At 38.2% G+C, this 22970-nt stretch overlaps 3 protein-coding genes across 7 annotated transcripts; 1 reads left to right on the top strand and 2 right to left on the bottom strand.

The window, feature by feature from the left end:
* Nucleotides 1-6646: 6646 nt before the first annotated feature.
* Nucleotides 6647-10474, bottom strand: LOC113648759 (serine/threonine-protein kinase pim-2-like). Of its 5 annotated transcripts, none has more exons than XM_027156098.2 (7): nt 10363-10474; nt 8433-8720; nt 8194-8288; nt 8057-8107; nt 7497-7869; nt 7230-7406; nt 6647-7096 (listed from the first exon to the last, which is right to left on the bottom strand). In XM_027156098.2, exons 1-7 carry the CDS (start codon nt 10448-10450, stop codon nt 6933-6935), a joined length of 1236 nt encoding a protein of 411 aa, XP_027011899.2. In that variant the 5' UTR covers nt 10451-10474; the 3' UTR covers nt 6647-6932. The 5 variants fall into 5 exon arrangements, with proteins under 5 accessions (XP_027011899.2, XP_047659332.1, XP_047659333.1 ...); XM_047803376.1 differs by having other exon boundaries at nt 7620-7869; XM_047803377.1 differs by lacking the exon at nt 10363-10474 and adding an exon at nt 10006-10127.
* Nucleotides 10475-11500: 1026 nt separating this feature from the next.
* On the bottom strand, nt 11501-17711 carry LOC113649020 (antigen peptide transporter 2-like). The gene is made up of 11 exons (XM_027156577.2): nt 16923-17711; nt 16710-16824; nt 16379-16509; nt 16054-16259; nt 15555-15752; nt 15201-15329; nt 14923-15111; nt 14589-14762; nt 12892-13051; nt 12411-12547; nt 11501-12297 (listed from the first exon to the last, which is right to left on the bottom strand). The coding sequence occupies exons 1-11, from the start codon at nt 17419-17421 to the stop codon at nt 12091-12093; spliced, it is 2145 nt and encodes a 714-aa protein (XP_027012378.2). The 5' UTR covers nt 17422-17711; the 3' UTR covers nt 11501-12090.
* Nucleotides 17712-18336: 625 nt separating this feature from the next.
* psmb13a (proteasome 20S subunit beta 13a) lies at nt 18337-21560 on the top strand. Its single transcript, XM_027155952.2, has 8 exons — nt 18337-18497; nt 18800-18893; nt 19012-19109; nt 19647-19787; nt 19949-20064; nt 20144-20202; nt 21076-21227; nt 21329-21560. Exons 1-8 carry the CDS (start codon nt 18436-18438, stop codon nt 21438-21440), a joined length of 834 nt encoding a protein of 277 aa, XP_027011753.1. The 5' UTR covers nt 18337-18435; the 3' UTR covers nt 21441-21560.
* Nucleotides 21561-22970: the final 1410 nt, after the last annotated feature.

The following is a 22970-nucleotide window of genomic DNA, read 5'->3' as shown; positions in this document are numbered from 1 at the left end:
TAGTAGAAATCACACAAAACAAAAGTTTTAAAAAGTGTATTTACAAATTGTTTCTTTTGAAACTAAAGTTTGTTCAGGTTTCATGTAAACTTGGAGAAAATATTCAAATCACTGCATGGTAATATTACAAATCACATCAAACCTATAGGGGAGAGTGGGGTAAGATGAGCCAGATTTTACTTATGTGGATCTCCAGGCAAGGGAAATTTAGACAGAAGTAAAACGAAGACATCTACTGTTAATTTGGGATGTTGCCTATCAACTGAAAATATAAGAATGCACCTATGACATAGATCCTTGAAAATATGACCTCAGAAAAAAAGTGTTCATGTGAATCGACTTACCCCAGGCTAGGGGTAAGCTGATCCCAGTCAGTGGGTAAATTGAGCCATTTGGGGGTAAATTGACCATCCTATTTTATGCAAGTATAATACAAAAAAAAAACTTTTAAAAAGTTATTTAACAATACACTTACCTCTCCAAACAATGTCACTTATTAAAGCTACCTCAAACAGTACAAAACAAACCAGTTAAATTTGAAGTCCAACCTTTCAAGGTTTATGAGGCTTCTTCAGCACATCATTCAGTGGGACAGATCCTACATAGAGGTGGAGGTTGAAGCCATGGGTTGATCTTCTACAGAAGTAGATAGCACATCAGGGTTTGGTCTGTCTGACACCATGGATGGTTCAAACTCTACATCAGAGAAAATATCTCTGTTGTAAGGAAAAATCCCTGTGGACCTGAATCCAGAACAGATATTCCATGGTGTCATTGCTGACATGAAAGCCTCGTTCACACATACAGGGATGTGGTACAGTATGTGCTGGCTGTAATTGGTCTTGAATGGACCATAGACACTCTTGTCCAGAAGCTGCAGGCGATGACATGTGTGGGGTGGAATTGTGAGCATAACAATCCCCTGTTTCTTTGCTTAAATCAAGTAGTAGCACTATGAGATGGTCAGAGGAGCACTTGGTATGCTGAACCAGATGTTCAAAGAACTCTGCAAAGGTGTCTTCATTGATCCAACCACTGGTTCAATTTACCCCACATCATCTGACTCACTTTGCCCCATAGCCACCATTTTGGTAAAAATGGCCTAGCTTAGCAATTCAGGCTAACTTTTAGCTTGATGATTCACATGTTTTTATATGTTGACAAATCACCAAAATGTACCATACACAACTTTAGACCTAGATAAATTTGCTTTGGCACAACAGCGAGTATAACTGAAATGCAGAAAATCAAATTTTTTTTTTTTTTTTGTGAAAAAAAAAACTTATCTCTTGTCCCATGTGCTTCTCCTCTTCACAAAAATTACAAATGATGGAGTCCTTCAGAATGTATGGTCACATTACACCAAATTTGCATAGAAACAGGGGGTGGGTCAACTTACCCACTGGGTCATCTTACCCCACTCTCCCCTATACAATAATTCTTTTGCATTCTTGATGAATTTGTAGTTGATTCATTCCTCCTAGAACCATGGGGACAACCGTGTACACTCTGACCCAGTCGTGTGCAATCACCTGCTCGAGTGTTGGACATCTTTTAGGATCTTTTTAAGATATTTTCTTAATAAAAGCGCTAATGCTAAAGAGGCGCTAATGCTAAACAGGCCCTAATGCTAAAGAGGCGCTAATGCTAAAGAGGCGCTAATAAATACATTTATTAGTTTACATAGAATTAACACACACACACACACACTACATGCTAAAATAAAGAGCCTCCTCCCAAGCTGCAGTGATGACCTCCTAAACAGCTGTATTCTTTAAGCACCTAATGTAACCTTACTCTGAGAGCTAATCTTAATTACTATAGTTAACCTATCTCTGTAATATTACTCCTCTCTGTTATTAGTGATAACTAACCCTTAAACATGTCCGAATTTGGAAGGAAAAACCAAATTACCTGAGACGATGAGCAGTGTTGTAATGTAACGGAGTAAAAACACTTCGTTACTGTACTTAAGTAGAAATGTCACGTATCTGTGACATTTGATGCATTCTTATTGGGAGCACAACGTCCCTGACGATTAACCTCTAAAATCACACTTAATTTATTCACCAGTAACTGAGTCAAAGTAAACCTGTTAATACCTTTAAAAATGATACACAGAAGTGCATGGGTGTTAGCTGGTGGTTGTACAATAGAGGAAGCTGGGGTGTAATTTAATGAAGTTCCTAGCTGTATGTGTTCTGTTTTATCTGTATGGTTATCTGTTGGTCTGACGCCCTGATTAAATCTCTCTTTCTCCTCCTACATAAGAACTTTAAAATAATTTTCCAAAACCAAGGCAACATAATTAGTCATATCTGTCATCTAAGCTGCTAATTACAGTAGCAAGCTCGATTTCACAGATGAAGGTGGTGACAGCTTACTAACCATACATAGAGATAAAAATCATCAAGCAAAAAAACAAATAAATGTAACTTTATATTTGTAATTTATTTACAGTATTTACTAATGTGATATTACAGTAAGATTTAGGGTAATTCGACTTGTTTAAATATTTATAAATGCATGTCAGTGCCTGCTCGGGCCTGCTTTAGGCATGCTAAAGAGGCGCTAATGCTAAAGAGGCGCTAATAAATACATTTATTAGTTTACATAGAATTAACACACACACACACACTACATGCTAAAATAAAGAGCCTCCTCCCAAGTTTCATCAAAAATTATCTTAATTGTCTCTTCTGCCGTCGACATGTTTTGTTTGTTTCTTTTTATGATTTCATTCGATTCACAAACCTGCAGCTCTCCATTTAAAGAGGCGCTAATGCTAAAGAGGCTCTAATGCTAAAGAGGCGCTAATAAATACATTTTATTAGTATACATAGAATACTTACAATGCAAGTATTCCATACTTTATATGGAATAAAAACACTGTCAATAATAATCATACGTAATTCAAAGAATTTGTGTGTAAATTTTAATTTTGCGGAGTTGGATCCCAAAATTTACGGCCACAACAGTTTACAGATACGAGATTTTGTGTGTTTGTTCAAATACAACTCCAAAATGTATGACTATTACAGTATTACAGTTAAAGTAAAAGTAAAAGTGAAAGTTGCCATAAATTTACTTAGCGAAGTAAAGTACAGATACGTGACATTTCTACTTAAGTACAGTAACAAAGTGTTTTTACTCCGTTACATTACAACACTGCTCATCGTCTCAGGTAGGTTGGTTTTTCCTTCCAAATTCGGACATGTTTAAGGGTTAGTTATCACTAATAACAGAGAGGAGTAATATTACAGAGCATTAAGCAGTAAAGTAACATTACTTTACTTCGCTATTTAAATTTATGGCAACTTTCACTTTTACTCCACTACATTTCCTAGATAAAATGTATACTTTTACTCCGTTATATTTCCACTAAGCATCTTCGTTACTACAAAATAGAATCAGAAGACATGTGTGTGACTGCAATAAGAGAGGTTTGGTGAATCACTACTCCTAGATTGCATTGCACGCTGGACGGAGAAGCACAGGTAAGCGCAGCGTGCACGCGCAGTCAGAGCTGGAGGCGTTAATGTATAACGTTAATCGGAAAGCTGCAAATACAGCAAACAAAAGCAATGAAATTTCACTATTCTTATTACCAGCGTTGTAGCACAAACAAAATATTAATGCAAACAATCCATACAATAATAAATAAAAATAACATTTATTGATTTGGTCTTTGTGAATATTAGTTTATTAATGACTGCATTCATTGGACACACTGTTTGTAGAGAATACACACATACATGAACTGATTTGATTCAAGACTGGCATCCTTACATCATGCATAAAATTTTGGTGTCCACTTTTACCATTTAATAATACCATAACTTTTGGCTTACTATGTAGTCATATAATATATAATATAAAACTCTTCTTGTTTTAAATTCTCACTGAGGGCTAAAGCCCCTAAAGATGAAACCCTAGAACCGCCCCTGCTCTTATGCCTACCGAAAATCACTGAAATTTTACTTTTACTTCAAATACTTGGCTGCTGATCCGCCATTTCGGCGCCAGTGGTTTAAGAGGGCGGGGCGCATGCACATTTCGTGAAATCGACTCATCTTCCCTCGGATAGTAATGCCTGTGAACGTGATGACGTATTTTTGACAGTTGTTTCGCAGACCGTTTTCGTGTGTGAAAAAGAGGTGTTGTGAAAACAAGCGTTGTGTCTGTAAACTGTCATAGTCGTACATTTTAAATGGTTTGAATTACGTACGATTATTATTGACAGTGTTATTGACAGTGTTTTTATTCAATATAAAGAGCCTCCTCCCAAGTTTCGCCGAAAATCATCTTAATCGTCTCTTCTGCTGTCGACATGTTTTGTTTGTTTCTTTTTATTATTTCATTCGATCCAAAAACCTGCAGCTCTCCGTTTAAAGAGGCGCTAATGCTAAAGAAGTAAATACATTTATTAGTATATATAGAATTAACACACACACACACACACACACACACACACACACACACACACACACACACACACACACACACACACACTACATGCTAAAATAAATAGTTCCTCAGAGCCTAACACTGAATTTATTAAAATTCCTTTGAATATTGCAAGAGATCTGATAACAGGCTAACACCTGCGCTTGCTAAGAAGAGAAATGACAAATAAGTGCTAAAAAGAAACGGTTAATAAGAACTTTTTTTATTTTAAGTCTGTTGTTGCCTATTACCTTTATTTATTTGTATGTTTATAAGATTTGTGTTGGATGAAGTATTAATCAGAGCATCTGTCTCCCACACTTTTATACAATACACACTCGTACTTTCAGTTAGACTCCAGTCTAGTAAAGATTTGCTTTTTGTTTAAAAAGGCAATAAAACATGAGAAACTTTTTTTAAACATTTTAATATTACAAATCATACCAAACTTATATACAATAATTCTTTTGCATTCTTGGTGAATTTGTAGTTGATTCCTTCCTCCTAGAACCATGGGGACCCTGCAGCAGGGGACAACTGTGTACAGTCTGAGCCCGTCGTGTGCAATCACCTGCTCGAGTGTTGGACGTCTTTTAGGATCTTTCTGAAGACACCAGTTTATCAGACTGCATGAAGCTGTGTGAAATAATGTCATTGGTTAAAATTGTCTTTGATTAAAAGTATTGGTAAATTTGATCCTGCTAAACAAGGTCCATTAGATTTAGATTTTCTAAAAGTTTTCGAGCTACATGCTGACATTTACAAATTTACAGATGGTGATGCATGTGTGTTGTTAACTGTGTGTTTTCCTGACACTTTGTCTGGAGCGTTAAATCAGAAAGTCAAAACTAGAACTTCCAATAAGTTAGAGAGGAAACAGGCACTGCTTGAAGTCCTAGGTGTAATGTCAGTTGACTGGGATAAAATATCTGATGTGCACATGAGGACAGGGGAGCACCCAATGGCATTTTCAGAGTGATTATTGGAGACATTTAAAACTATCAATGGCAATCCTGAGATCACACCGAATGATGTCAGTTTTAAATCTGCTTTGATTAACAAATGTGACGCACTCACCCGTTCTGCTGTGTCGATGTTTGTAACCCATCTCTCTGATTATAATGACATTATTGATGACAGTTTTTCAACAACAATGCTAACACAAAGAGATCCCATCCTGTATCAGCAGTAGGTGTTAAAAACCTCAATAAGAATAGAGCCAGACAGGTTTCCCGGAAAAAATAGAACTACACTACTGGAGATAGAAAGGAAAGACGACCCCCTCGTAACCCTGATAATCTCCTGGTGTGTTATTCATGTGGAAAAAAGGGACATATTTCAAGGGAATGCAAATTTTCCCTTAAGAGAACAGGTGCCAAAACGGAGCTCAAGAATTTGTATAACTCCTTGCCTGTTATTTTTCACCAAGCTAGAAAAATGCATTCTGGTCAAATCACAAATTTGAAAGTAGTGATGACGTTGAGGTAAAGAATTACCAAAATAAGGGGCACATGGTCTGTTCACTGGGAGAGAATAGGCAGAGTTTCACATCACAAGCTCCGACACAAAACTGACATAAAAACCCACAACCTGGTAAGAGATCATTCCACATAGATCCATTAATATCATAAAAAGCTGATGGCAGTCATAAGGGCCATGTAAATAGGCAAGTTTGTATTGTATGGGTTTGTAATTTTGTTTTTGTTTTTTGTTGTGTTTATAAAAAAGGAAGGGGGGGTGAATTAATAATGTTTTCAAGTGTTTTTCAGATCAAAAAGAAATAAAGATGTGGGGATGGACAAGAAAGGCAGCTCTCGTGACAGCATTCAAGACACAAGAGTGCCCAACACTGTCCCAAAGTGCTTATCTACAATGGATCCATGTTCCGGCCTTGGTGAACCTTACAGCATGGTCTCCAGACCCAGTTGAACAGTGTAACAGAGAGTGCGACAGGAATGTATAAGGTCTTCTTGACAACAGTGTTCCTGAGGTATCACAGGGCTGTTGCAACCAGTTCATCACCTCCTCAGAGAACATCTTCAAGTAAATAACCCCAAGGAACAAGTGTTGAAAAGATTCTAAGCATGGACAATTTGGGAATATTACAGAAGAATGTATTAAAGTAAAAAATAAAAGACCTACCAAGGTTTATCACACAGTTACCATCGGGAGAATGCCAAGGATTGGACATAGAACACTGTGACAGAACTACATTGGTTTTATTTACAAGTGTAATGTAAGGTGTAAGGTAAAAAAGTGTCACTTTTTTTATTTCTTACACAATGATCAAAAATCAAGAAAAGAAAATCATCAAAGAGTCAGAAAATCAAAAGTGAAAAAAAAAATCATCAAAAGTAATAAATATATAAATAAATAAATAAATAATCAAAAGTCAAAGTCACAATGATCAGAAAATAAAAATATATTACAAAGTCAATTTAATACATGAGTAATTAAAATGTAAATACAATAATTCTTTTGAATTCCTAATGAATCTGTAGTACTGGAGTCATTCCTCTTAGAACCAGGGGGGCTCTGCAGCAGGGGGCAACAGTGTGATGTCGGACCCAGCTGTGTGCAATCACCTGCTCTAGTGTTGGACGTCTTTTTGGGTCTTTTTGTAGACACCAGTTGATCAGACTACAGGAAGCTGTGTGAAATAATGTAATTGGTTAAAAATGAAATATGGTAACCTTTAGAAATGTATGTTTATTATTTTATCTCAGTTAGTAACTTTAAAAAAAAAAGTTAGCAGCTTTGTGTACAAATGTGTATTTTCTTACATATAGACAGACGATCTGGGAAACATTGGAGGCCATAAACAGTCTGGTGTGGGCTGTTAAACGGCATGCGTCCACACAGCATGCTGTACAGGAGGACACCCAGACCCCAGACAGTAGCGGGTTCCGCCTCGTACTTTTTTTCGGTTAGCCATTCAGGAGGGAAGTAAATCGGCGTGCCTGAATGAGAGACAGAGAAAGAGTATCATCAGTAAGATCACAAAATGCTCCACTACCCTTCGAATCTACTCGTCTCTGAGGTGCAGGTACCTGCACATTCAGTGTAGGGAGTGTCTTTATGTAGATCACCGCAGCCAAAATCAATGAGCTTGACTTCAAGGGTGTGAGGGTTGATGAGAATATTTTCTTCCTTGATGTCACTGTGGAACACACCCCGGGCACGGCAGTGACGTGCAGCCTGAATGACTTGCCGCATGATGATTTTAGCCATATTTTCGGTCACGGTCACACGCCTACAGAATTCGAAGAGATCGATGCAGTGGTCTGGCTTCTCCAAGACGATGACGATGCCTGCGGGCGTCTCGATCCAATCTAGCAGCTCGATCACATACGGACAGCGTGGCGGTTTGCACACCAGTTCCAAAAGCGCCACCTCAGCGGGGAGTCTGCGTGTGTCACCGGGCTAAAAACAGAGCGGGCATGGTTAGTACTGGATTGGACAGAAATGAACATGAAGTCAAAATAATGATTAAAATGCAAGTGTAATTAATTAATAAGTCCTAATGACCGTCCAATTACGAGTGATTGACGAGTTTTGTCTCTTTCACCGTTCGTATCAGGAAAATCACAAGTAATTTAAGTTCACTTACAACTGTGATGTACTTGTCATTTATAATCTTGGACATGATCTTCAGCGCCACCTGTAACACAGAGACAGATAAATAACTTTACAAGTCTTTCCTTGTCTTTATCAGTGCCAGGTAACTGCTTTTGTGCTGAAAATGACCTTTTTCCCATCTGACTTCCGGACCCCTGCGCAGACGGAAGCGCAGCCTCCACGTCCTAGCATACGTCCCACTGCGTAGCGCTTTAAAAACATGTCTGTAGAACAAAAGTAACAAAATAATGAGTGCCGATTTAGAGATCTGGCTCAGTGATACTTTCACAGACAGCATCTATTATGAGTCCAGAATTATGAAATGTCTGATCTCAAAACAGGTCATGTTCTTGTTTTCTGTCTCTCACCTTTCATCTTCTTATAGTTCTCCTCTGTCTCTGATCTCCTCCTTTTTCCTGTCCCTTCAGGTCCTTGAGAAACATCCATGCACTTTCTCTTCAAAGGATTCTCCTCGCCGACTCTCCTTGTGACAGTGGAGGATGCCTCTACATTGGTCTCAGGCTTGATGGTCTCCACGTTCTTCTCTCCTGACTCTGATCTCCTCCTTTTAACCAACTGCTCCTCGGGTCTTTCGTAAGGAACCTCCATCAGATTTCTCTTCTTGCCAACGTGTTCTTGCACAACAAAGTTTGAGTCTGGTTAAGAAAAAAAAAAAGTTAAAATTACTAGGGATATTACTTTAGATATATATATATATCACATTTATACCCTTTGGAAGTCTTATACTTTTGTTGATATGATTAATAACACTTCAGCCAAGGAGTGAGACAATTGCCTTCGTTTCTTTCGCATATTTAGACATTTAGGATGAGTATCATGGCTTAAGAGATATAGTTATTGTATAATTATAATACATTGTCCAGTCTTTTTTTTAACTTTGTTTTGTTTTTGTTGTTATTTTAATCAGTAAACCTATGGCTCCCACTAAAGTTATTGACTATAATGAAAATAAACCCACTGGGTGGAAACTTTTCAAGGTTGATGAATGAGTTTTAATACATTTATTAGTATACATAGAATTAACACACACACACACACACACACACACACACACACACACACACACACACACACACACACACATACACACACATAAAATAAAGAGTTCCTCACAGCCACCTCCCAGTTTCATCAAAAATCATCTTAATCGTCTCTTCTGCTGTCGATATGGTTTTGTTTGTTTCTTTTAATGATTTCATTCGATCCAAAAACCTGCAGCTCTCCGTTTCTCTGTACTATCAGGGACAACTTCAATTATTTCAGTGCCACCGGGAGTTTACTTACCAAATTCCGGACGATAACAAGCCGTTGATTCCATTTGCGCGTTTTTCTGTCTGCAGTCAATGAATTGACTGGCGCCTGTGACGTCATGTTACTCAAACAAAAACATGCGGGTTTTTTTAAAGCATGTTTTTGTTATGATTTAAGATCGGACATTTCTGTACTATTCTCGTGTACAAAGATATGAATGTTTATTAACAGAAACAGAGTGTATAACCGCTCTCTAGCTCAGTGCTCAGATACCACACACTGGACCAGCACAACACCAGTGCGTCCAGAGAACATGTAACATGTTCAATACAATACGACTTTGTGTATAACATCCACATTACTACACAAGAGGCTCTGATGATAAAGAGGCTCTAATGCTAAAGAGACGCTAATGCTAAAGAGGCTCTAATGCTAAAGAGACGCTAATGCTAAAGAGACACTAATGCTAAAGAGGCTCTAATGCTAAAGAGACGTTAATGCTAAAGAGGCGCTAATGCTAAAGAGGCGCTAATGCTAAAGACGCTATAATAAATACATTTATTAGTATACATAGAATTAACACACACACACACACACACACACACACACACACACACACACACACACACACACACACACACACACACACTAAAATAAAGAGTTCCTCACAGCCTCCTTCCGAGTTTCATCAAAAATCATCTTAATCGTCTCTTCTGCTGTCGACATGGTTTTGTTTGTTTCTTTTAATTATTTCATTCGATCCAAAAACCTTCAGCTCTCCGTTTCTCTGTACTATCAGGGACAACTTCAATTATTTCAGTGCCACCGGGATATGACTTTATATGTATATCACATTTATATCATGATCTTATACACTTTGGACGTCTTACACTCTTGTTGATATGATTAACACTTCAGCCAAGGAGTGAGGACATTTCTCCAGTGTGAATATTTACTGTATTATTTACTGTAATATTTACTTTAATAACTATTATTTTTTATATAAAAAAGGGGGAGTTTACTTACCAAATTCCGGACGATAACAAGCCGTTGATTCCATTTGCGCGTTTTTCTGTCTGCAGCTAATGAAATTAACTGGCGCCTGTGACGTCATGTCTGAGTAACATGACGTCACAGGCGCCAGTCAATGAATTGACTGGCGCCTGTGACGTCATGTTACTCAAACAAAAACATGCGGGTTTTTTTTTTAAAGCATGTTTTTGTTATGATTTAAGATCGGACATTTCTGTACTATTCTCGTGTACAAAGATATGAATGTTTATTAACAGAAACAGAGTGTATAACCGCTCTCTAGCTCAGTGCTCAGATACCACACACTGGACCAGCACAACACCAGTGCGTCCAGAGAACATGTAACATGTTCAATACAATACGACTTTGTGTATAACATCCACATTACTACAATTTCTCACAGGTACAAAGTGCTGGTATATACAGTTATACTGAGAACTCTGTGCTGGTCTCTAGTTACTGCTCATCATCTGTGGAGTTTGTGACAGTTAGATGCAGGCCATTTTATTTAGCACGTGAATTCACCACTGTTTACACTGTCAGAGTTTACTCTGCAAGAGGAGTATCTCAAATCCCTCTGACCTCTTTCCACTGTTCAGGAGTTTAATCTTTCACTCCCAAGAAGAATTGATGCTGTAATAGGAGGCCTTAAGTGTATTGATTTCATATTTATATGATGCTCCCTCTCTCCATTGAGCTCCTGTTGTTTGCAACACCCCCATGTCTGAGCATTTAATGAAAGGTGTCAATAATTATGAGCTAATTGCATTCCTTGTATGTGCTGTTGAAACAGAATTATAACTTTTGACCAGTAGAGGGCAGCATTTAATCATTTACTGAATTGATTAACTAAAATTACATGCACACACACACACGCACGCACGCACGCGCACACACACACACACACACACACACACACACACACACACACACACACACACACACACACACACACACACACACACACACACACACACACACACACACACACATATAAACACGGGCAAGTGTGAGATTTATTCATTAGAGATGTCAGAGAGACTTCTGTTTATTTTGTACAGCAAAAATTAGATGTACCAATAAGGTAGAAAGTAATATTGGGGACAGCTGGAAAAAAAGAAATACAATTGAATAAAATTAAACATTTATTTATTGAAAGAATTTATTAAAGACATTTAAAGAGGGAAAATGGATTGTTCAACAAAGGTGCAGCTAAAAGAGTGACTTATGAGAGACATGTAGCTTCTTCAAGTGAACATAAAACACATCTATCATAACCACCGAGAAAGAAATGTGTTTGCAGAAGCAGTTATAGTAATGTATATAGTCCTCAGCCTGGATTCTTACCAAAATAAGATACAAATCTATAACACACAATGTTGTGATTTTATAATAATAAGAGTAGAAATTTGAATGTTGTGACTAGTCACACGAATCATTAACATTTCCTTTCAGTCCGTATCTGTTTTCTACCAAACAAGCATCTATATAATGATCCCACACGCCTAAAATGAAATAAAAAATATATATTTCAGCATTATTTACAATGTGTAAATATACAGTATACTGACAAACTATTGACACTGTAGCTCAAAAACATTGTCAAATACCAAAAACATCTATTGTTGTTTATGATTATAGTTGTACTGTATACTGCTGAAGTGTCCATGCCTCCAGGTTTAATATTAGACTTTATTTCACATTAATGAAACATGTTTCACATTAAGTGTTACTGTTATTTTCAGTAAAGAGTTTTTCTTTCAGTTTGTAGTAATGTCCCTTCTTCTCCATGAGTTCCTGGTGGCTGCCTTGCTCCAAAATTACCCCCTGGTCAATCACAATAATCTGGTCTGCCTTCTCAATGGTCTTCAGTCTGTGTGCAATCACCAGTGAGGTCAGATTGGGGGAGTTGGCCAGGGCTTGTTGGACCTGAGTGAGCATTTTAAAGCATGTTGTTACAGAAAGCTTGAGTTGTTACTGTTACATCTTGTTACAGATTCTAGATACATTCTGTATTTGTGTGTATATGTGTGCATGTGTACCATTTGTTCACTCTTAGGATCTAGAAAGCTTGTGATCTCATCCAGTAATAAAACCTGTGGCTGTCTGATTAGTGCTCTAGCAATCGCGATGCGCTGCTTCTGACTGCTACCAAGAAGACTTCCTCGTTCTCCAACATCTGAGAAACAATGTTTATTCAAAGTTTAATTAAAAAATATTGTTCAATCTCCATTTACACCTTGTTTTGAATATGATGCACAGTGCCAAAATACTGAGTTCATGTGATCAGGACTAAAGTATATTACTAAAGTAAGTATTACCAAAAGTAAAGTATATTACTAAAGTAAGTATTACCATGCAGTAAAAAGTTCATGACAATGCAGTGATTTAAGACATCCTGACATCAGTAAAGGCAAAGACGATAGTACTTACTACAGTATATATACCTTATACAACATATTTACTATCTGGTACACTGTTAATACAAACTGTAACTTCAATGTCTGTTCAAGTGAATCATACCTGTGTCATAACCTTTCTGAAACTGGCAGATGAATTCATGTGCATTGGCTTTGCGTGCTGCTTCCTCTATTTTTGCGAGTGAACAGTCTGGTAATCCATAAGCGATATTGTCCCGTATGGTGCCGGAGAAGAGAACAGGCTCCTGACCCACAGCAACAAGCTGTCAAAGATAATTAATCATTATGGATGTCATCAATATAACATTTTTAAATAAGTTAAATTAATGAAGTAAAGCTGTTGAAGTATTACTAACACCTATCCACTACGCTACTATCTGCTGTGACAGTGGCACCTGCACCATCGAACGCAAGCCACACGAAATCACTTCTTGCACTTCAGCAGCAAGGCCAGTTCAGAGTGTGGCTGCAAGGCAGAGCCAATCAGGAGAACAGATTAACTCTTCACTGGAGGGAACCAGGCGTAGCAGTAGGAGGAGGAATGTGTTTGAATTCTGCTGAGCCCAAACCACGTTCCTGGTTGCTGCCTCACTGCCTTGCTGCTTCACCCACTCTTCCTCCGTCACTAGCTCAAGCCTCCAGCACTGCTGTACCTACAGCCTTTCCAGAGTACTCTGCTCACTGTCCACTCCTTTGTTCCTGGAGGACACACTAATAAAGAGCACTATTTTTTTCTTGATCCCCAACTCTGTGCCTTCCATCCGTGTTTAAATCGTTGAAGCAAGTGTCACAATGTTGGATCATGTGGGCAGTGAACACGGACCCTGGACCGGGAGAAGCTGCTCCAACACCTGCTTGAGACCATCAAACAGTACATCAGAATAGGGTCTCCAGATAGCCATCAAGGAGTTGCTGGACCTGAGGAAAGTTATCCAGGAAGCCGAGATTCCTCTCCTGGACCTTCTGAATAAAATGACCGCCAATGATTTCATGAATCCTTCCTGCATGTCTGAGCACACCGTGGACTGTAAGGGCTTGCAGAAGTGTAAGTGGGCTGACCTTTTAGCTTCCCTTTTAACTGGCAAAGTCCAACTAGCTTTCTATGCACTGTCTGTTGAAGAGGCATATTATGACACTGTGTGATAGAAAATTCTCGTGTGCTTTAGCCGGTCTTCAGTTAACGCCGTGCAGCAGAGTTCCATAACTGGATGTAAATCCTGGACCTCAACCCTCGCCTCCTGAGGGCCCAAAATAACATGGCTGCAGAATCAATTCACCTGGTCCGGTATGGACCTAAAGGTAAAGGCCTTCTGCCAAAGGTGCCCCAAATGTCATTGCACGGCCCCCCAGAACCCGGTGCCAGCACCCTTAATCCCTCTCCCCAATATTGTCTCAATATGTCTCATTGAAGCGAATAGGCATGTATCTTGTCAGGCTACTACCAAAGTCAACCCTGGGCCACGAGTACATCCTCATCATCATAGACTATGCCACACTTCAGAAAGCCAGGATATGCAAACATTGACAGGTAGTTAATTCAGTGCATTGTCTCTCTGCCTATGTTTCAGAGTCGGCATCCTGAAGAAGACGATGCTTCCCGATCTGCTGAGCCCAACCATGCTGCTAGGGTTCATCTCATTGCCTTGCTGTTTCACCCACTGTCCTTTTACCACTGGCTAAAGCCTCCAGCACTGCAACACCCTACACCCTTACCTGAGTAATCATCTCTGCTGACTGTATATGCACAATACATAATAATATACATAATAATAATTATTATCTATAAATGTCTGCTATTACCTTGTTGTGCAGGTATTTGTGCTGGTATTTCTGTAGAGGCTGTCCATCTAGCAGGATGTGTCCATGCTGTGGCTGGTAAAACTTCTGTAGCAGACTGACACAAGTGCTTTTCCCACCTCCGGAAATCCCCACCAGAGCAGTCATTTTCCCGGGCTTCAGCTCCAAACTGAAGTCCTGAATGAATCACAGAGACACCATACAATGTGCTCAGGGTGTTACTCCTTGTACTTGTCAGTTTTATAAAAAAATTTGTGAAGATGTGTTGGAACTGCCAGAAATATTGATTTGAAATGTTTTGCATGTGACATTATGCTCCATATGCTGTAATAAGCACCTCAAGCACATTGCGGTCAGGACGTGTTGGATATGCGAAGGTGATGTTCTGGAAGCTGATGTGTCCCTTCAGTTCCTCTGGCTTCAGGGTCCCATCTGTGCTAACTTCAGGTCTGCGATCCAGGTACTCAAACACCTTCCCAGAGGCACTCACAGAGTTCAGCATGTCTCCAAATATATAAATCAAAGTCTGAAAGATATAATGTAGGTTATATATTAGGGTTTTAGGTTCAGACTTCAGTATTTTTTTTACCTTGTTTATTTACTCAGTGTACATACCCGAATGCTGTCTGCAAGATCTGAATGGTAGAGGATGAATGAGACCAGATTTCCTGTGGTCATCTGTCCATACGTTACAAACAAGTGACCATAGTATAACATAGCCACCTTCACTCCCAACTCTGTGAGCTACAAACAACACACAGAAACACACAAATATATACAGCAGAAATAAATTTTCACATGTAAATATAGTTACTGATAGAGAAGAGACAAATATGGCACAAAAAAATCTTATTACTTTAGAAACATGCTCCTTATCTAATTTAATTAAAAGTCTATTGGTATGCTGAGGTATTGCAAAAACTACACGTAGCATGTCATAAAATAATGCAAATTTTACCATATACTCACCCTCCTCACCAGCAGGTACAATGCTCTGACTGTGTCCCGCTGCGTCTTTATATTATGCGTGTCCATCAGCCTCTCATCATAGCGATTCTTCTCACTCTGCATTGCGTTAAAGCTCTTTACAGTCCTGATGCTTGACACAGCCTCTCCTGCGGCATCATTTGCCCTTGCTATGGAGTCCTGCACCTTTATTGAAAGTCTCTATAGGAAGCAAAAGAAGCTAAAAAGCTTAAAGCTTTGACATTATTCACATTTTAATTGCTTTGAAACTGTTCTGAGAAACACAAGATTCTATTTTAAATAACTAACCACTTTATGGACAGCCCTCCTTAGAAAAAGTATAAGCTTGGTTGGCAAGAAATCACTAATCAAGTAAATAATTAAAAGTACCAGCACTAACAACCAGGTGGAGCACTAATGCAGAGCTTTATTCTGCTAGGAACTTGCCAACACTTTACACCTAATGTATATGTGTAGCTCTCCAGATTTTTTTGGACAGTACCTGGTAATGTGTGTCATAGATGTTCTGTAGTAGTCCAGTTAAAGGCGTCTCCATCAGTGTCAGTACAGTGAGCTTCCAGGACAGACTAGACATCAGGTACAACATCCCCAGAGTTTTAATCAGGGTTCTCAGAAGGACGTTCACATTAAGGGCTACAGCTCGGGCCATGAGATTAGTGTCTGTGGACAGTCTGCTGGTGATGTCACCTGGAGAACAAGTGTAGGTTAAAGATGTAATATTCCAAAGACAGTCAGGGAAGCATGCATGCCAATTTTTATTGTTGAGGGTTATCATGATAAACTCAGAAACATTCATCAAAATCTACCTGTCTTTGTAGTCTCAAAGAAGCCAATTTCCTGCTTAAGTAAGCAGCTGAAGAGTTGATGCTTCACCCTACAAATAAATCTGCCGATAGCACACATGAACAGGCCTCCTCGACAACCTGCGCTAAAAGAACTGAAGATGGAGAGAAAACATTTAAGTCTATTAATAGAATAATCTTCGTCCAGTAACATACTATTGTGTCATTGGAATTGAGCACTGATTACTATACAGTTGTGAAAAGTGGCTGTGGTGATGAATATTAGCTCTAGGACTAGTGTTGGTCAATATAAATGCTGATACAGGAGAATCGACAATGTTATGTCATTACTGACCTTCCAAAAGAGAAGAATGTCATTAATATTATTGCTGAGAGAAATTCATCCCAGCTGTACTTAGTCTGCAGGATATCGATCAACTTTCCTGTGTAGAGTGGAATAAACATCTCACCTGAAAACACAGGAACATCTCACCTGAGCATGGACACTTCATTCAAACAGTTTTAATTCAAACATGATTAAGGTATTAAGGTATCCTTTGTTACTTACAAAGGACAGCTAAGGCTAGAAATAGAGATGCCCCGAATAAAAACAGGTAGTCAGGTTTGTACAAGTGGATCACTCTCAGGAAGAGATCTCGAGCTTTCTGCTTGTTCTCTTTGCCTCTGCTTTCCTCATTAGACTCTGGTAAGAGCGTCTCCCAAAAGAGGCATCCCAAAGCAGCAGCCACACTGCCGACCATCCACATAGCAAACTTTTCCATCGGCCAGTTACCAAACAGAGTCAAACGACCTGTTTCATACACAGGAGTGATAAAACAGTGGGCCATAACCCATCGCTTCATCAGCCGCCCTCTCACATCCCTGCAGTAGAACAGTGAGCAGAGCAACGCGCATCGCAACACCGCCTCAGTCCACTGTCTCACCAGGTCACCTCCACCGTCCAAACTCCTCACTTTACCTCTCAAGTGTGTGCCCACCAGGTCCAGCACATAGACGACGACCAAATCCGTGAATACAGAAAAAGCAGCCACCAAAAGTTTCGACATATTTTTTATAGTTAAATCGATTGATCTAGATCGGTATAAATAAAGGTACTCTCCAAACTTTCCCTACACTGATGTTTCACTGAAGGTTTACTTTCAATTTCAATTTCATTACAGGGGTTTTCCAAATGTCCATAAAGTCAGAAAGCACGACATCATGTATAATAAATAGTGCATATAGAATCATATGTAAATTATAGGTCACGTGATATTGACGCGCATCCTGCTATTTAAATAATAAGGTGTCTCTAAATATCGGTAGATTCAATGTAGTTGTAACAAACGTTCCGCGTGTTAATGACTGGTTTTCGCCATGAGGAGGCGCTAATCTTTACTGCCTTTACTTAAACCCTGAGCCCAACCTGTTCAGATCAGGTCTGCCTAGCAACTGTTGAGTCATTTTAAAGACACAGAAATACATTTCTTTTCAGTTTTCTATCTATCTATCTATCTATCTATCTATCTATCTATCTATCTATCTATCTATCTATCTATCTATCTATCTATCTATCTATCTATCTGTCTGTCTGTCTGTCTGTCTGTCTGTCTGCCTGTCTGTCCGTCTGTTTATATGTCTATTCTAGGTTTCCCATTCCTATATTTTATTTTACATGATATTTTTAACGACTTTTTTTTTGCAATAGAGAACATTTTTTTAACCATAATTACATTACATGAACGTGTTAATAAATTTTTGCTTTGAAACAATGTGAATTGTGAACTATACAAATAAAGCGAACTGAATTGAATTAAAGTTTATACATGCTGGTAGATTTGTCCCTCCTTCTTACACAAGCCTGCTTTAAAAACTATAGATATTTGCATACGAGTAATATAATTAATCTCAATTCTATCATTTTTAAGCTCCAAGGCAGCAGCTCAAAAGTACTCTAAAAACACACAAAGGATCTGGCAACACAGCACACAGGTCTACAGCGCCATCTCTGGCCACAGACGTAACTGCAACAAAAGCCAGCCTCCATATGAACACATCAAGCTGCAAAGTTTCCTGTGGACATGGCACAGTTTCACGTATTTGAAGCACCTGTATCAGGTTTTAATTTCGAGAACTCGGAAAGGTATGGTCAAACTTCGCTAACTTAACTATTTCACTAATTTCACTATTATTATGTAAAAACTCCAACATTTCTTTTTTCAAGTGCATCAACGTTTCTCAAAAACGAAAGTAAAGTGTCACTGTTCCGTGATTGAGAATAAAATCTTGTTTTAAAAAGAAATAAGACTGATTAAGGTGGAACTACACTGAGAAACTACAATTAAAGATGTGGTGCAGTTGTGAAAACCATTTTTCTAAAGAAATGTTAAAATGTTTCTTTAATTATATCTGGGTTTTGTTCTGATGTATTTCCTTGTCATTCAGAAATGTTTTTTTGGAGAATGCACTCGGTGAGGGGAAAAGCAAGACGCCCAAACCTGTAAAGACTGGCACAACCATCGCAGGGGTGGTGTTCAAGGTAAATAGATGAAAACTGTCCACATAGGATGGCATATAATGATCTACAATCAAAAGGATACTGTTACAAGCCTTATCTGACACAAACTTTGTGTGTGTGTGTGTGTGTGTGTGTTTAGGATGGTGTGGTCCTGGGAGCTGACACAAGGGCCACCTCCAGCGAAGTAGTTGCAGACAAAATGTGTGAAAAAATTCACTACATTGCTCCAAACATATAGTAAGTGGACGGCTAAAATCAATTAATTCATACGTTCATTTATTTTTGTCCTGGTTGGGGAGGTAATGGATCTTGAGCCTATCCCACAGATGCCAGTCCATCACAGAGCCATATCATACCATATCAGAGCACACATTCAAGCACTCCATTCAAATCTTGGGGAAAATTTGGCATAGCCAATCCACCTATTGTACAAGTTTGACTAATGACATGTTTTCGGAAGTGTGAGGAAACCAGAAAACCAGTAGAAGGGCCACACAGACATGGGACATGTGAAATAACCAGTAGTAAACACCACACAGACAATAACCTGAGCTTCACATTCAAAACCAGAGACCCTGGAGTTGTGTTGGATCAACACTACTGTGTCAAGCTCGATGGAACTCAATTTAACAATATAAAAAACACACTTTTAATACAATACAAAACAAAATCTATTAATTCATTAACCATTATACTATTATGGTAAGATAAAAATGCCACAGAAAGACTGCATGTAATACGTATGAGTATTCACAGTTTTCTTATGTGTTTTAGTTGTTGTGGAGCAGGGACCGCGGCTGACACATTTAAAACTACAGAATTGCTGTCTTCCAACCTCGCCATTTTTTCCTTGAATAGCGAGAGGAATCCCAGAGTCACAATGGCAGCTCACATACTACAGGATATGCTCTTCAGGTGGGAATGAGTATGTGATTATTTTAGATATGAGATTTCTGTCTAATAGCATTTCTTTCAGAGAGATTTAGCACTTCTCCAAAATCTGTAATTAAGTAAATTAATTAATTTTCTTGCTGTGATTTAATTATTTTTTTTATCATCTGGCTGTTCTGTTCCAGATATCGAGGTATGATTGGGGCAAATTTAATTCTAGGAGGGGTCGACTTTACAGGGAACCATCTCTTCACAGTGGGGCCCTATGGGGACATGGAGAAGCTTCCATATCTTGCCATGGGTAAGCTTGTCACAACACCACACAGTAATGGACATTATATTGTTCTTGCGCTAAATATACTAATGCCTTTTTTTCTTAGGATCTGGTGATTTAGCTGCTATGGGTATACTTGAGGACAGATTTAAAGCCAATATGGAGGTAGGTGTTTATTTTTGGAGAATTTTTTAACAGTATGTGATCCTATGGGGTCAGAATTGTTTCGTTATCCTGAATAAATATATTATGATCCACAAATAAATATAAAGAGTTTCACAAATACTTTTTAAATCAACAAATGCACAGTAAGCAAACCGTCAATATATGTTACAAATTTCACAAAAAGAAATGAAATTCACAAATAAATAAAATGGGATTTGCAAATTTAAAAAATATTTATAAATATATATTTAATTGTATTTATTTTTGAATGGCTTCCTGCTCATTTGTGGATTGCGTTCTGTGCATTTGTGGATTTGAAACATTTCTAACGTCAAGACGTGCACAAGAATCCACAAATAGGTGGACTCCGCCCACCGTCTACTCCAGCCAATCGGACAACGGTCGGGCAGAGTAAATGTGTCATATAATTTGTGCTAGGAGCACTGTCAGAAAAAATGTTACAAAAGCTGTCACTGGGGTGGTGGTACTCTTTAATAATAATAGTAATAATAATAATAATAATAATCTACAATTGTACTATTTATGTACATATATACAATTGGTACAAACATGTACCTCTGAGGTGCGATCCAACTTGGTAGGTGCATACCGCCACCTACTGTGATGGAGTGTGAAGAGCGAGTAAATCAGAACGTGATTGGTTGGAGGTAGACCGTGCCACGATTGGTCAGCGCCACAAGACCGATTGTGCTGTAATTCCTATACTGTTCCCCTGAATTTGATATAAATATAAGGTCTGCACTAATATCTATTATTTAATTTCAACTCCAATATATTGTAGATATAAAGCTACATAATATATCAAATAACTGTAACTGTAAAAATGATTGTATATGTTATTTGCATGTTTAGCTAGAGGAGGCTAAGGAATTGGTGCGTGATGCAATCCATTCAGGCATCATGAATGATCTTGGTTCAGGTCACAACATAGACCTTTGTGTGATCACCAAACAAGGAGTTGACTACATCAGACCTTATCAGAACTCTGAATACAAGGACACAAGGTGAGAAGAATACACAGAAATTTTATACAGAAATTTCTTTTTAGTGATATATTTAAGTTAAAAAAAAGTCTCTTCATGTGTGTGACTTTCTTTCCTTTTAGAACGGAGAAGTATAAGTTTAAACAAGGAACAACCCCTATTTTAACAGAGAAAGTGGTTCGTCTGGAGCTTGAGATACTGCACGAGACAGTTCAGACTATGGACACAGCCTGAGCTAAGAAACCACAATCACTCTGATGTGTGTTATTCATCAACCATTTTTTTACCATCACCAGCAATGTTTGTTAATGGTTATCGATATTATATTATAATAAATACATGATGTCCAAGAAACTTTTTGTTGAATTTGTATGGCTGACAGCAAAATGTTAATACTTTTGTCAAGGACAAATGGTTAACTATTAACTTTTAAGGAAAATGTACTAAAATAATGTGCTAAATTGTAAATTGAGAATTGGTCAAATGAATGCGATATAAAAAATGAATTTAAATGTAATGAATGCCACACATAAAGCCAGTGTTGGCTACCATTTAGCATGGTTCTAGAGAGTCTGACCCAGCCATGACTGAGGTGCCCTTGAGCAAGGCACCTAACCCCACCAACTGCTCCCCAGGCACCGCAGCATAAATGGCTGCCCACTGCTCCAGGTGTGTGTGTTCACAGTGTGTGTGTGTGTGTGTGTGTGTGTGTGTGTGTGTGTGTGTGTGTGTGTGTGTGTGCACTGCTGTGTGTGTGCACTTTGGATGGGTTAAATGCAGAGAACAATTTCTGAGTATGGGTCACCATACTTAGCCATATGTCATGTCATCACTTTCTTATCATTGTCCTATTAAAGTTAGAAAGAAGGTGAATGCAATTCAAATATGTTATTTAAAGGAGTTTTAAATCCATTGTTTAAATTTAGCTATAGCTGTAATTAGATAATTAGATGGCAATTAGTTGAATTAATTAGTAATTAATTCTTGTCAAAATTTAAATTTTTCTAGTACACAGTAAAATCTTAATAGTAGCAAAACTAGCCTTGTCCTTATATAATCAAATGTATAGCATATATCCAGCAATCAACAGTAATGACTGAATACATACATTATTTACAATAAAAGCATTATAGAGCCAACTGTGGGATTTAGTCCTTGCTTCACCTCTACCTAAAAACTTTGATGCAGCAGGACCTCACATTCTGCTCAAACAAATCAGTCTCAATTTTTAGCTTTAATGCTAATGCTACCGTCATCCATCATCGACAATTTTCCATCTCGTTTTGGGTTTAGCTCAGCGTAATGCATTGCAGTGGCATATAATTACAGCATTCGACATCTTTTGAGGCCAGCGATTTGAGGCCACATCTTTTGAGGCCATTTTTTGAAGCCAATCATTTTTCCATGAGACACAACATCTAACTTTTCACAGGTACAAAGAAAATACACCACCGAGCAAATTAGCACCAGTGACTCTAAAGCATGTAATAAACATTTCTCTACAAACATATTTCATATATCTAATTAGTTTTCATTGAAGTTTTCCTTTAAGCACTGATTATGTGCCTTGTGTTTAATAAGTTCTATTACCAATTCTCTATGAACAAAATAAGTCAAGCAAAAACATCATCAACATGAAGTATATACCAAGTACATACATGTAAAGGCAGAATCTCTGAGTTAAAAATGATACAGTGAACAAATAAATTATATCAGAATCCTAAATAGTTTCTTTAAACCTGTCACTTTTTTTTGGTGCTTCTC

This window comes from Tachysurus fulvidraco, chromosome 18 (genome assembly GCF_022655615.1).
Source record: "Tachysurus fulvidraco isolate hzauxx_2018 chromosome 18, HZAU_PFXX_2.0, whole genome shotgun sequence".
Lineage (NCBI taxonomy): Eukaryota > Metazoa > Chordata > Actinopteri > Siluriformes > Bagridae > Tachysurus > Tachysurus fulvidraco.
This window is presented reverse-complemented; position numbering and strand designations above follow the sequence as displayed.

Coding starts and splice junctions, on each gene's coding strand:
- LOC113648759 (XM_027156098.2), bottom strand. CDS start 10,450: ATGACGTCACAGGCGCCAGTTAATTTCATTAGCTGCAGACAGAAAAAC. Junction 8,721..10,362: donor TTGTTATCGTCCGGAATTTG/GTAAGTAAACTC, acceptor TTTCTTAACCAG/ACTCAAACTTTGTTGTGCAA. Junction 7,870..8,056: donor ATGACAAGTACATCACAGTT/GTAAGTGAACTT, acceptor CTCTGTTTTTAG/CCCGGTGACACACGCAGACT.
- psmb13a (XM_027155952.2), top strand. CDS start 18,436: ATGGCACAGTTTCACGTATTTGAAGCACCTGTATCAGGTTTTAATTTC. Junction 19,788..19,948: donor CTACAGGATATGCTCTTCAG/GTGGGAATGAGT, acceptor GTTCTGTTCCAG/ATATCGAGGTATGATTGGGG. Junction 21,228..21,328: donor TCTGAATACAAGGACACAAG/GTGAGAAGAATA, acceptor CTTTCCTTTTAG/AACGGAGAAGTATAAGTTTA.
- LOC113649020 (XM_027156577.2), bottom strand. CDS start 17,421: ATGTCGAAACTTTTGGTGGCTGCTTTTTCTGTATTCACGGATTTGGTC. Junction 13,052..14,588: donor ACAAATACCTGCACAACAAG/GTAATAGCAGAC, acceptor TATCTTTGACAG/CTTGTTGCTGTGGGTCAGGA. Junction 12,548..12,891: donor TCAGAAAGGTTATGACACAG/GTATGATTCACT, acceptor ATTGTTTCTCAG/ATGTTGGAGAACGAGGAAGT.